Below are 13,623 nucleotides of genomic sequence, written 5' to 3'. Positions count from 1 at the left end.
ATAATGATAGTATTAATAGTAATGCCAGTACTCATACTACTACTACTACTAATACTACTACTACTACTACTACTACTACTACTACTACTACTAATAATAATAATAATAATAATAATAATAATAATAATGTTGTTGTTGTTGTTGTTGTTGTTATGCTGCAGGGATTTTCTTGAATGCTATATGAATGAATCGGATCATGTTTTGTGGTCTCATATCTTCTTAAAAGTTTTTAAATCTTATGCGCTTGATTGAAGGTAGTATAGTAAAAAAAAAAAAAAACAACTCAGCCTTCAAAACACAGTGATGGAAGAAATATTCAGATATATTTTATAAGATCAAGCAAACTTTATGAACTCATTGGGGGGAAAAAAATTAAAGAGTTTTTTAAGAATCTATGAACAAACTCTTCGTCCCTCAGTTTAGCTTACTTAACTACGATGCTAAAATAAACGGAAAGAAAATAAATAATAAATACACCTGTTGTTGTATCAAAAAATATCGTAAAAACTTAATTTGCTTTAACAGTAAATTATGAGGTTTTATTATTGACACAGTCTGATCCAGGAGCTGGTTTGTATTTTCCTCTAGAGGGCAGCAGTGAGCTAACTCGTCTCTTTTTTTCTCCGTAGAAGAAGAGTTCCGTGGCAGTGTTTCCGGGTTTATGCTGACGCGTCTCTCTTCTTCTCATTCACCGACGTGTCAGTCCTCTTGTGTTCAGAACAGAGTAACACACAGGCCGGGCAATCCGCAGACATGGCACCCAAAGGCGGCAGCAAACAGCAGTCAGAGGAAGACCTTCTCCTCCAGGACTTCAGCAGAAACCTGTCGGCAAAGTCTACGGCTCTGTTTTATGGAAATGCACTCATCGTTTCTGCCATTCCTATCTGTGAGTACAGCTAGCGGCTAACTAGATAGCTAACCTGCTACCTTATCAATGAAGTGAATAAAATAACTAAATGAATGATGTGAGGATGCATAATTAGAGCAACTTTTTATATAACAACATAGTAATACACCCGTAATTTACAAAAAGATAGCCAGAATATGTTCGAAGGTGTCACTAACCTTAGCTTAGTCAAGTTTGATGCTAAGTTGTTGTCCTAATACAGCTCAGATCTATCATACAGAATATTTCAGTCATTGCAGATTTATATGAATAACTTGTCAAAAATCACAATGCATCACCAATCTTAACTTAATTTTTGGAGTTTTTGTGTTATTGTTTTAAAAAGAAGCAGCTTAACCATATGCTGGACTCCTCTGACTTGATATCATTTATGTAAAATAGCAATAGAATGACTGTCTTATTGTTTCTAGGGTTGTTCTGGAGGATTTGGCACATGGACCTGGTCCAGTCTGCAGTTCTATATGCTGTGATGACTCTGGTCAGCACCTACCTTGTGGCCTTCGCCTACAAGAACGTCAAATTTGTGCTCAAACACAAGTAAGAAGGAAAACACTCCATGCAAAATTCTCTTTGTTTACTTGTGTGTAATGTGTGATTCTGTTAAAAGCCAGTTAGAGTAAAAGTCTCATACAGAATATTGTTATATTTGATTCTCTATTGTATTATATTGTATTGTATCTTGATGCTTGTACATTGTTGGTGTCTATGTGACTTCAAAAAAAGGCTTTACACTTTTAATACTATCTGAACCTTAGGTTTTAAAATCTGTTGAAATCTTTTTTACAACTTAAAATGATTTAGACTATACTTTGTTGACACCTGTTGAAAATGATGAAGTTGATACCTTCTACACCACAGGTGTCAAACATGCGGCCCGGGGGCCAATTCCGGCCCATAGGATGAATTTGTGAAATGCAAAAATTACACTGAAGATATTAACAGTCAATGGTTTTACTTTAGGGCCCAGATAAAGCCCTACTGTAGTCTCAAGTGGGTCAGATCAGTAAAATACTACCATTAAAAACCTACAAATAATGACAATTCAAAATTTTTCCACTGTTTTAGTGTAAAAAAAGTGTAATTAGATGAAAATTTGTAAATTTACAAACTAGCCTCTCACAAAAAATATGAAATTCTAGAAATGTGTTAAGAGAAATAAATGCAATTTTACTAATTTTCTGCCAGTTAGTAAAATATTTTGTAAATTTGCAGATCCATTGTAATCTGTAACTTGTAATGCACATTTACAAATGATAAGCAGAGGCAGATTAGAGTTAAAATTGCACTTATTTTTCTTAATAAATTTCAGTTTTTTCATGGTTCTTCATGTTATTCACATTTTTAAAAGGACAGTTTATAGATGTAAACGTTTCCATAATGTAATTTTACTTTTTTCATTATAAAATACATTGAAATGTTTGGAGTTGCCATTATTTATATATTATTATGTTACTAATTCACTGGTCCGGCCCACTGCAGATCATATTAGGAGGATTTGGCCCCTGACCTAAAGTGAGTTTGACACCCCCGTTCTACACCATGTACAAGAAAATGGTCAACTAATGCACTTGGGGCACAATGTCATTAGGAAATATCTCAGCTGCACAATAATGTATAATGCTGGCAGCACTAGCAAAGTCCAGACTCCTGATATGAAATGGGTTGTAATATGCTTTCATAACAGATCTAGGAAGAATGAATTTAATTTCTTAAAACCCCATGACCCATTACAGTATTGTTTTATGTGGAGTTTCACAAAAATCTCCCACTCATTCCTTGTTCCTGCAGAGTTGCCCAGAAACGAGAGGATGCTGTGTCAAAGGAGGTGACCAGGAAGCTTTCTGAGGCAGACAACCGCAAGATGTCCCGCAAGGAGAAAGACGAGAGGTAAAATATGCAGCATCTTTCACAATTGGCTTAAATGCCCCTATTTTGGAGAAGCAGACTTGTAGAATGTGTCTTCTGTTATGGATTTATTGATGGAAAGGTTTGAGTTTTTATTCTTCACACCACTGATGATCCAAGTTACTGAGTTTCTCTTTTCTTGCTTTTTTTCCCAGAATCCTGTGGAAGAAGAACGAGGTTGCTGACTACGAGGCAACCACCTTCTCCATCTTCTACAACAACACTCTCTTCCTTGTCCTTGTCATCGTTGCCTCTTTCTTCTTGCTGAAGAACTTCAATCCCACTGTGTATCCTTTTAAATTCTGTAAATTTTCAGCACAAATTCCACACAGCACTGATCAGGCTAGACTAGAAACCTTAAACACTGTACGAAAATGCTTATTTTTAGACATATGTATTTTAGAGTTCTATCAGCCTAGCTGTTATCGCTCTTTGGATTTCACACATTTTCATTCCACTGTGTTTTTGCCTTAACCTATTTTTTTTCCAGCAACTACATTTTGTCAATCAGCGCTTCATCAGGACTCATCGCTTTGTTGTCTACAGGATCCAAATAAAGGAATGCAAAAATAAAGGGAGGGGTTTGATAGGAGGAGAGGAAGGGGCTAAATAAGGGGGTGCAATATATGGTTTTTCAGTAAAGTCAGGAACGGGGTTTGAGTGGGATTTGAATATCACATTTCAACTTCATGAAATTCATGATCAAATGTCTGGAGGGTCTCTCTCCAGGTCTGTATTTCTGTTTTTTGTAACAATAAAAGCGACCAGATATACTTGTCCTCTGTGTTGAGTTCGCTGTGCTTTTATAGAAGGCATTTTTGACTGTTTAATCATAAATTCATTCATCTCTTTGTAAAATCATCTCAACATTCATTGGATTAGATCAGGGGTGTCAAACTCATTTTAGTTCAGGGGCCACATTCAGCCCAATTTGATCTCCAGTGGGCCGGACCAGTAAAATAATAACAGTGAAAAAAAAGTAAAATTATATTATGATCAGGTTTACGTCTAGAAAGTTTCCTTAAAATCTGAATAACATGAACAACTTGAATTGTCTTAAGAAAAATAAATGCAATTTTAGCAATATTCTGCCTCGGTTTATCAGTTTATCATTTACACATGTTCATTACAATCGCACAAAACATTAGTAACAGGCAGAATATTGGTAAAATTGCATCTACTTTTCTAAAGACATTTCCGTTTGTTCATATTTGTTCAGGTTATTCACATTTTTGTAAAAGTATAGTTTGGTAATGCAAACATTTTCATGTAATTTTACTTTTTTACACCAGAAAAATAAAGAAAATTTGGAGTTGTCACTATTTATAGGTTATGATGATAATATTTTACTAGTATGACCCACTTGAAATCTAATTGGACTATGTATCTGTATGTGGAACCTGAAATAAAAGGATTTAGAAACCACTGATACCATCTTCAGTGTAATTTTCACCTTTCACAAATTCATCCTGCTGGCCAGATTGGACCCTTTGGCGGGCCGGATTTGGCCCCCGAGCCGCATGTTTGACACCTGTGGATTAGATAAACAAATATGATGACACCAATGAAAGACAGACACCGTTTCCATTGGCAATGCATTTATTTATCGTCACACTTTCATATAGACTATTTACAGACAAACCACTGCTCAGGAGAAGAAACAAAACGCTGATGGTTTGCATGTCACTTTTCAGAAACAGTAATCTGTAGAATAGATTACATACATTACATTATCTTTCTGCAAAATGGATTTATGACAGAACAATAAGTCTTGGGTCAAAGATAACACATCTTCTGATTCAGCTTATTTTATTGTAGTTTTCCATTTTGGCCTCTAGACCTGCTCCCAAATGTGTGGATGAAAAAAAGTTGAGAATTAGAAAGTGAAGTATAGCCAGTTCAGTACAGACATTAATACCTTCTGTAACATGTTACCTGTAGAAACATCAATATTGTATTGCTTTTTATCTTCTAGACTAAGCCTGTTAGGTGGTACGGATTAAAAAAAAAATCATTTTGTGACTGTGCAAATATGAAGATTTTTTGGGTCGGAGGGGCTTGGGGGCAAAAGTCTGAGTAAAGGCCAAGTTGGAGCTAAGGGATTTTGCACCACACAAATACCTGTTGTACATCAGAATAAGACAAACAAGTTGAGATCCTTTATTTTGACTATTTTCTGCTAGAATTTCCTCCTGTACAAACTGTTTAGTGAATGTGTTGCTGCTTTATTTCTGTCCAAGTCACAGATAAGGAGAGTTAGATTAGACTATTCCATCTGAAATCTAACATAAGGATCTGCATAAATATTCTCACATTTTACACAACAGCATCTAAACACCATTTAACAACTCACAATGACATCCCTGAATTTTTCCTCTGTGGGAGCTCAAGTCAAGGCACTCTGTCAGGTAGAGAAACCTCCACACACATTGACAGGCCACGTTCCAGCATGGTCACTGACTCACGGGCATGTTGACTTCCACACAAATTAAAAGCGTTATTGTGTGATGTTATGTGACAGCAAATGATTTCAGGGAGAGGTGCCAAATAGAATGAGACTTGTTGACGTGTAATTAATAAGAAGTGGTGGGAGAAGTATTTAGATCCTTTACTTGAGTGAAACTACTAATACCACACCATAAATCCTCCCCTTCAAGTACAATTAACCAAAAATAAAAACCTTACCTAACCATCAAAGATCTGAGCAGCTGCAAATGACCAAAAGCATTTACTGTCTGATCTAAAATGTTTATTAACGTTTGAACCACAAATCCTTCCAATACATTTGGATAATTCAGGTAAAATGCAGCTTCTCAGCTTTTCAGAGGCATCAGATGTGGAAACACCACAGTGGGCAAAGAAAACACACTACCTGAAAAGTGCAGTTTTTTGAGGAAAAAAAAACAAAACTTGCAGAATGCTATTTCAAAAGTGAAATCTGCCCATTATAAAATCAGACAGGAGGTTTTCCACTTGGCCATTGTACCATAATTTTCATTGATTCACCAATAAATATCTTTGACAAATGGCTTAAATGAAATGATTGTGACAATGTTATTAATTCGTGACAGATAAAGTGTAACCAGAACTAAGTATATAACCATTGCACTTCATTAAAGGTGATTACTGATGTGTATAAATAGGTATAAAAAGAGGATTGTGTCTGAAAACAAACTTTATGGGCAACTTTTGTTTTATGAACATCTGTGTGATCAGTAAATTAAATACAGGAAAATATCTGTTCTTTTGCAAAATGCAGATGATAATATTATAATGAATGGTGATAATTAAGAATGGCTAAATGTAAAAAAATAATTATTTGGAAGTCAACATAAAAATAGTTCTAGGTTTTTAAGGGTTAAATAAAAGCGTCAACACAAACTTTGAAATGAATAGGATGTCATGGTATGGTTTATACTTTTATGTAGGTTTTCCAGTTCATATTACTGTTGCATTCAGGTGCATGATGTATTTTACAGTGTGGGTGATTAATGTTGAACTCATTTTAACTGCTTTATGTAGTTTATATTAAACTGATGGTGAGGTCAGACAAACAGTAGAGTAAAAAATACAACTTGTGCCTCTGAGATGTAGTTAAATAAATGTATAAAGCTGCATAACAATAAAAATACTCAAGTAAAGCGCAAATACTTCAAATTTGTACTCAAGTACTTACAGTACATAGTTAGATTCCACCACAAACAATATGAATTATAGGGGGAAACAGAAATAAACATTTCATGTGGTTTTAACACATCATCGCCCTGTAAACCATGTAAATAGTCTTATTCCCTAAGATCAGACTAGCTTTACCTGACTGAAGTCTGCTTTAATGTAAATCTGGAGTGTGTATGTGTTTCAAGTCAACCAGTGTGCACCAAGGACAAGACAGTGACTCAGCTGAAACCGGGCCAACTTTACTTCCGATCTCCGAGATGGCTTGTTTTCCAGATGGAAAAGAACAACAACAACAACATTGCATGAAGGCAACACCTTTAAAGTCTTGAGAATGGATCCACCTCATCAGTGATACTAATTTGTTAAGTCAGTGAACAATGCTTAAGTTGGAACGGATACACATTACCTACGTATTTCTCATAACACAAGCTCATTCTTTACATAATGCTGTTATTACTACAGATTTTATAATCTGACATCACAATGCAAAAACAATAAGACAAAACTACTTGCTCTTTAGAACATTTTGTTCTGGAGACAGTAATTAATTTGTGATGGTATGAAGCCTGGCCGGACTAGGATGGGCTGAAGAGTGACTCAAACACTGCAGCTGGTGCAATGATACTGCAGAGGAGTGACAAAGTAACTCTATTTACAACTTATATATATATTTATATGTTTATGAGCCATACAGTACAGTAAAGTCCTCATATGAAAGTGAGGCTTCAAGATCCTTTTGCTTATGTTACAAGGTATGTCTTAACATTTTATGTACATGTAACATCCTCATAATTTCCCAAACAAAAACATATCTCAAAATAAATTTTATATTTATTAACTACTCTAGAATAAATACTGTAATCTTTGCCACATCCCAAAATCACTGCCTGTCCGTGCCATTTACACGGAATTGTCGCAGTGATTATAACCAAGACAAGCCAGGAGGTCAGCCTTTGTTTCATTACATACAGTAGAATAATATTTGCTCAAGTCCGTATCTGCGAAGTTCGTTTAACCAAACATCAATGCAGTTTCAGTTCACGGAGAAGGAGACGAGAATCCCCATCGTCAGTATAAACACAGAGAAAGGCAGTCCACTTTATTCCAAGGTGTTACTTCTCTCTTCTTTCATCTAGTGATACAGAGCAGCAGTTCCTCAAAAATACCACAGGGTGCGACATGCTTGGGGACTCACAACGTCCCGGAATCCTCTGCTTCACGGGGGGGAACCGACAGTAAACGAGCAAGCAGTACACTTTACCAAACTCCTTGTTTCAACAGTCTGTTTCTTTGTAGAGAGAAAAGCAGAGGCACACTATAGCAGGGGACACATGCATCTGTAGGTTAATACGCTCAGGATTTGCAGCCTATATCATTACATAACTACTGAAGACTAGTCTGTTCTATACTAATGCAGGACTGAATACATTTGGTGGAAGTTGAAGGCTAATTTGTTGACTGAGGCCTAATTCATAAAGCTTTCTTCAAGTGTGTGCAAGTGATTTTATCATTACTATGGTAAATGCCAAAACATACCCAAGATTCTTTTTTTTTTTATATCTGCATAGGAAACGAATCAAAGCACTGACTGACCAACTCAAGGTGTTTATGGAACTGAGGCATCGTCATGTCCACTTTCCTGAGGAACCTCTGATTTATGAGTCTAAGGTGCTTGAACAGATGTTTTACAGTCAGTTTCATGGATATGCTCATTATGGATTTTGTGCTCAAAGAAATTGTTTGTGGTTGTGGCTGGGACATTAGAATAGCAGGAAATATGTAGAGTCAATTAACTGATGCTCATTTTTGTTAATTTCATACACAGATGAGGCCCCTGAATGGAGATAAACTACACAGATGCATGGTGGTCTCCACATGGTGTCAGCATGGCACAGGATCTGAATGCTGGGTAGGCTAAGCTGTGCATAGTTATCTGAATGGACGGGTGCTTAACAGTGTAGTGAGACTCAGATTAAGCTGGCTGAAAAAAGCTGCGTTTGTTAAGCGCTTCTTGGCTGAGCTGGTCTGGACCTGAGATGAACCTGGTAGAGCTGATCTGAGCGGGACACGTCTCAAACAGACGAGGTTATGCGATTTAGGGTTTAGCAAGGCTATCTGTTCCAGGCTGAAGTGGGCTGGAGCTGGAGCTGTGTGGGGCCCAAAGAGAGAACCATGGACTTGAACATTGAACGGTGGGTCCATGGTAGCAGTGTGGTAAGTAGGTAGGTACAGCTGACCTCAGGACAGTCCACCAGCCTGGTCTAAGAACGGTAGTCCTTCTTACTGTACGGTCTGTTACCCAGGATGTGGTCAATTTCAGACACGATGTGAGAGGTCATCTTAGGAAGGACCTGGGGGAGGGCAGACGGAGGATGACCAGACATATGGAAGAGAAAGACGAAAAAGAAGAAGAAAAAGAAGAGTCTCTTTTTATATCTGGGTACAAATAGATATGTGACACCGCTTAATACCAATATAACATATACAGTTGTGGAAAAAATTATTAGACCATCAAAAGTCATCAAAAACAATGGTTATGCAATCAAGTACTAACTCCTGTGTGTATCATGTGACTTAAACAGACAGAAAAGAAAACATGGAATGCCTTAAAGCACTGTTTATGTCAGTATAAGGCCATAGCTATTGATGTAAGAACTGAAGTGATTTTGGTTATTATCAAGAAAACCATGGAAAATGGATAAATATCAGCTCTGAAATTAAACTGTTATGAGGTGTTTTTGTTGTTATCACTATATTTGTCCAAACAAATGTACCTTTAGTTGTACCAGGCATTAAAATGAACAAGAAACTGAAGAAAACAAGAGCGGTCTAAAAAAAAATTCCGTGACTATATATACACAAAGGGGATTAACCCTTTCATGCACAAATTATGAGAACCTTAATCAAAAACTTTTCCTGAGAGTTTTTATTCCTCTTTAGGCATGAAAAAAGACAATGCAACTGAAAAATTTCTTCTGAAAAAAAAAAAAAAAATAAAAAAATAAAAAATAAAAAAATAATAAAAATAATGAAAATAAATTAAAAATACATTAAAAAAAATAATAATGAAAAAAAAATTCATATGAACCTATTTTTCATTAAGTTGCAAAAATGTCCACTCAGCTGGACACCACACGTTTAATTTTTGACGCACAGAAACATGAATTTAGTGATAAATAGTGTGAAAACTTTGGGGAGGGCTTGTGATTCTGGGGGTTTATGCTCAGGAGAGATCTACATAATGTTACCAGTTCATGTCAGAAAAGATATGTAGTGTCTTAAAACTTTAATAAAGATATGTGTTAAAAAAAAAAAAAAAAAAACAACCAAAAAACGAAAAGAACAACAAAATCCATGAATATACAAGAGAACAGCTGTAGAATAGCTGTCTACTGGAGTGACCAGTATGTATGAAAGGGTTAAAAAAGTTAGTGGTAAAAGAACAGTTGAAAAATAAGGGTTTAAGTTATGATGTTTAGTTGTTAGCCTAATAGCATAATTGCCTGTCATATATTTTTTCAGATTATAACCAATGATGAAAAATGAAGCAGTGTTAGGGTAGTAAAATTAAAAAAAAATTGTTAGTTACAATAAATATGACTCTATGAGGCTAATGATATACTCCATCCAGGTCAATACAGTTCTGTAAGTATTGATACCATCCTTTAAGTCCATCTGTGTAACACTGAAGGCCATGGGATTTAAACCAGGTCAAAGTTATATTCTTTTACTACACATGTTTTGAAGCCCTCTCGTATACACACCTTGCTGGTACCACGTGTGCCTAATAAAGTGGCCGTTCAGTGTATATGTATATGCTGCTGTAGCCCATCTGCTTCAAAAGTTCCACATGTTGTGAGTTCATAGATGCTCCACCACATGCCTTGGTTGTAACCTAGTCTGGCCATTCTCCACTAACCTCTGGCATTTTCACTGAGAGAACTGCTGCTAATTGGATATTTTCTTTCTTGATCCTAGAGATGGTTGTGTGTGAAAATCCCAATTGATCTGCAGTTTCTGAAACAGTGAAACCAGTCTATCTCCATTTTGATACTTGGTTTGAGACCACCTTGATCATGTCTACATATCTAAATGCACTGAGTTGCTGCCATGTGACTGCCCTATTAGGTATTTATAATTCAAAAGGAATAGATGTACCTAATAAAGTGGCCAGCGACTACATATTCTTGTTTGACATTCAACAATAAACCTGCTCGGTTTAGGGTTAAATATAAACTCTTCAGTGTTACAACAACACCTGGGTGTCAATATCATCATTTTCACAGAAACACAAGTACAAATATATTTACAAATAAAAACACACAGAGTACAGTAACAGATGAATACAGACACAGACACAGGGTGGCTTTCTGATCCATTAATCAATAGAAGAGGAGAATAGTGGAGCTATACAGAAACTCAGCAGACAGTGGGGTTTAACACAGATAGAGTGTGATTCGACATGTTCTCACCTGTATGGCCCCCAGGTTCTCTGTGAGCTGCTCTGGATTGGATGTTCCCAGGAGGACTGAGCTCACCCCTTCGTTTCGTAAACACCATGCTGACGAGAGAAAGAACAGCTGTTTTTTTATCGTCCACTTGATGGCGCCTTACTGCCAAAAACCCAGACCACTGCCTTAAGTGGTTCAACAGAGCATTTGACCTTTGTTGCTTGTTTTTCTTGAATGCGCATTATAATTTATACACCATTCATTATTAATTTATCTGCTGCTGCCTTTACTCCCAGTTTTAACTTTCAATTACTGCCAGTTATTCATCTTGAGTTAATTTCCCAGCTAGGTGAGTAATGATGGAGGACAACAATGACACATTATAATTGATTTGTTCATGTGCTTGTGGGAAGCTGGAGACAAACCCAGACCCATAAGACAAATAATAGGCAGACACAGACGTTGTAAAGAGGCTGTATGGTCAGGTCTGCATTAAAATGCTGCTGTCTGGTTTCAAAGCTGTGCTCGAGGCGTCTGAAGTCTTACCCACAGCCAGTTGAGGCAGGGTGCAGCCCAGCTTCTCTGCGATGTGGTTGAGTTCTTTCAGCTTGGCCTGCTGCTTCCTTCCATCTTCACTCACTATTTTCTCCTTCAGCCATTGGTACGACTGCCAGGGATGAGGGAGACGCAGTGTTAAGATGAGAGCCTGAGTGAAGCACTGATGTATAAAATAGAGATAAGAGCCAGAGGATGGACAGGGCGCTGACTAACTCCGAACCCTCTAGTTTGTTGTATAATGTAACATTATCGACTGCAGTAACAAATTTATGGTGCAGCAGACATGACTTAGAGTTATCTGTGTAAGCAAATTCTGTGTGGTATGCTGACTGATCATGTGCTTTAAAGTTGTCGTAATGACTTCTAAAACTTTTATGCCACCTAAAACTCTATGTCCTAGTGGAGTATTAAGGGATACGACCTCATCTCAATTTTATGGATTAAACTATTACAAATATGTGTCTAGTGTTACTAGGTGTACCGGGCATGAGTAGACTATTTACAAAAGTGATGGAGAGTGATTATGGCTGGTGTAGGAGATTAAGAAATTCATCTACGAACTAAATGCAATTTTAATCTGACACAGTTACAAGGAATAAATATATGGCAGTATTTAGTCAATAAAGACCCAGTGCTACTTCTGTGGCAGTACCCAAATGAATTTTTCTCGCTATTTCATCTTTCTTAACCCATAAAGACCCAAACATCCACCGGTGACACAAACCATCTACAGATATAAACTCTTTAATACCTGTTTATCCACTAATCCTATCAATACATGTAAATAACTGGTGTAAAATACAGTTATTCATCTTTTCATGGTCATCAGATATGACCCATTTGGACGTTCAGAGGCTCTGTAGTGAACATAGTAACACTGTCATCTTCTACAACATTGATTCACCAGTAAAACCAATGGAGTTAGATCAATGACAGTGGATGGACACACTTGTTTTTACATTCAGTTAGCAATATCTTTGCAGAAAAAGTAACTTTTTTTTTCTCTGTTTTGATACAATTAACTTTGAATTTATTCAGAGTTTTATGAACCTCTACATGATCTGTGAATTAAATATAGGAAAATAAATGATTTACACCAAAAATGCAAACAGAGGATAACATTATTTAAAAAATGGTGATAAATCAGTTAAACAAGGTAGAAATAGAGAAAAATTCATTGGAGAACTGCCGCAAAAGTAGCACTGGGTCTTAAATGATTTATCACTATTTAATACAATATTATCCTATGTTTTTTGTGTGTGTGGGGGGGGGGGGGGTTCAGTGAAAATATGATATTTTTCTATATTTGACTAACTCATCATCTAGATGTTCATAAAAACTCAGATTAAAACTGAGGGTTATCATATCAAAAACAGAGAAAACTGAAGAAAAAGTGACTTTTTGAGCAGAGATATCAATAATTGAACATAAAAACAAGTGTCTCCATCAACTGTACAACAACTTTATCAAACTCCATGGGTTTTACTGGTGAATCAATGTTGTAGAAGATGATGGTGTTTCCATGTTCCCTATGGAGCCCCTGAATGTCCAAATGGGTCAAATCTGACGACCATGAAAAGGTGACGAACTGTATTTTACACCAATTATTTACATGTATTGATAGGATTAGTGGATTGACAGGTGTTAAACAGTTTAGATCAGCAGATGATTTTGGTTGACAGTTGATGTTTGGGTCTTTATGGGTTCAAGTTTCAATCAAAAAGGTACAATACAAAGTTGTTATATCCAAATATACAAAATCTTTATGCCAAATATATTTTGATGAGTTGGACTTCCCTCTTCACATTTCCTGACAACACAGTCAGCAAAACCGTGGGGACAAATCTGATTTTAACACCATCTAAAGTAGGACAGCTTACAAGGAGCTGTCTCTGCATCTACATGACTCCATTAACATTTTGATCACTGTTGTTGATTGGTTATTTTTTCCTGATTTTGTATCCCCTCTCATCTGCCAAACAAGTCAAAGTATGTTTTTTTGATTAAAGTGTAACACCAGCAGTTTGACAGCTTCACTGCGGTGATATTTACACACCCTGGTTTAATTTGTTTTAGGACTCTTTAACTTTATTATCCATTTTAAACCAGCTTTCAAAAGTGATC

General features: G+C 36.4%; 2 protein-coding genes across 3 annotated transcripts in view; one reads left to right on the top strand and one right to left on the bottom strand.

The window, feature by feature from the left end:
* Positions 1-673: 673 nt before the first annotated feature.
* Positions 674-3,591, top strand: ssr3 (signal sequence receptor, gamma). The gene is made up of 5 exons (XM_030153117.1): positions 674-886; positions 1,318-1,444; positions 2,696-2,794; positions 2,968-3,099; positions 3,303-3,591. The coding sequence occupies exons 1-5, from the start codon at positions 754-756 to the stop codon at positions 3,367-3,369; spliced, it is 558 nt and encodes a 185-aa protein (XP_030008977.1). The 5' UTR covers positions 674-753; the 3' UTR covers positions 3,370-3,591.
* A 4,415-nt stretch (positions 3,592-8,006) lies between these two features.
* kcnab1a (potassium voltage-gated channel subfamily A regulatory beta subunit 1a) overlaps positions 8,007-13,623 on the bottom strand; it is a 144,512-nt gene continuing 138,895 nt past the window's right edge. For both annotated transcript variants that reach the window (XM_030152205.1, XM_030152206.1), the window contains exons 12-14: positions 11,488-11,608; positions 10,963-11,051; positions 8,007-8,841 (exon numbers count right to left, since the gene is read on the bottom strand). In XM_030152205.1, the coding sequence (XP_030008065.1) occupies positions 8,752-8,841; positions 10,963-11,051; positions 11,488-11,608 (300 nt within the window). In that variant the 3' untranslated portion in view covers positions 8,007-8,751. The remainder of the gene's footprint in view (positions 8,842-10,962; positions 11,052-11,487; positions 11,609-13,623) is intronic.

Source organism: Sphaeramia orbicularis, chromosome 13 (assembly GCF_902148855.1).
Source record: "Sphaeramia orbicularis chromosome 13, fSphaOr1.1, whole genome shotgun sequence".
NCBI lineage: Eukaryota > Metazoa > Chordata > Actinopteri > Kurtiformes > Apogonidae > Sphaeramia > Sphaeramia orbicularis.
Note: the sequence above shows the minus strand (reverse complement) of the source record. Positions and strands in the feature narration are given on the sequence as shown.

Coding starts and splice junctions, on each gene's coding strand:
- ssr3 (XM_030153117.1), top strand. CDS start 754: ATGGCACCCAAAGGCGGCAGCAAACAGCAGTCAGAGGAAGACCTTCTC. Junction 887..1,317: donor CGTTTCTGCCATTCCTATCT/GTGAGTACAGCT, acceptor TATTGTTTCTAG/GGTTGTTCTGGAGGATTTGG. Junction 3,100..3,302: donor AAGAACTTCAATCCCACTGT/GTATCCTTTTAA, acceptor TTTTTTTTCCAG/CAACTACATTTTGTCAATCA.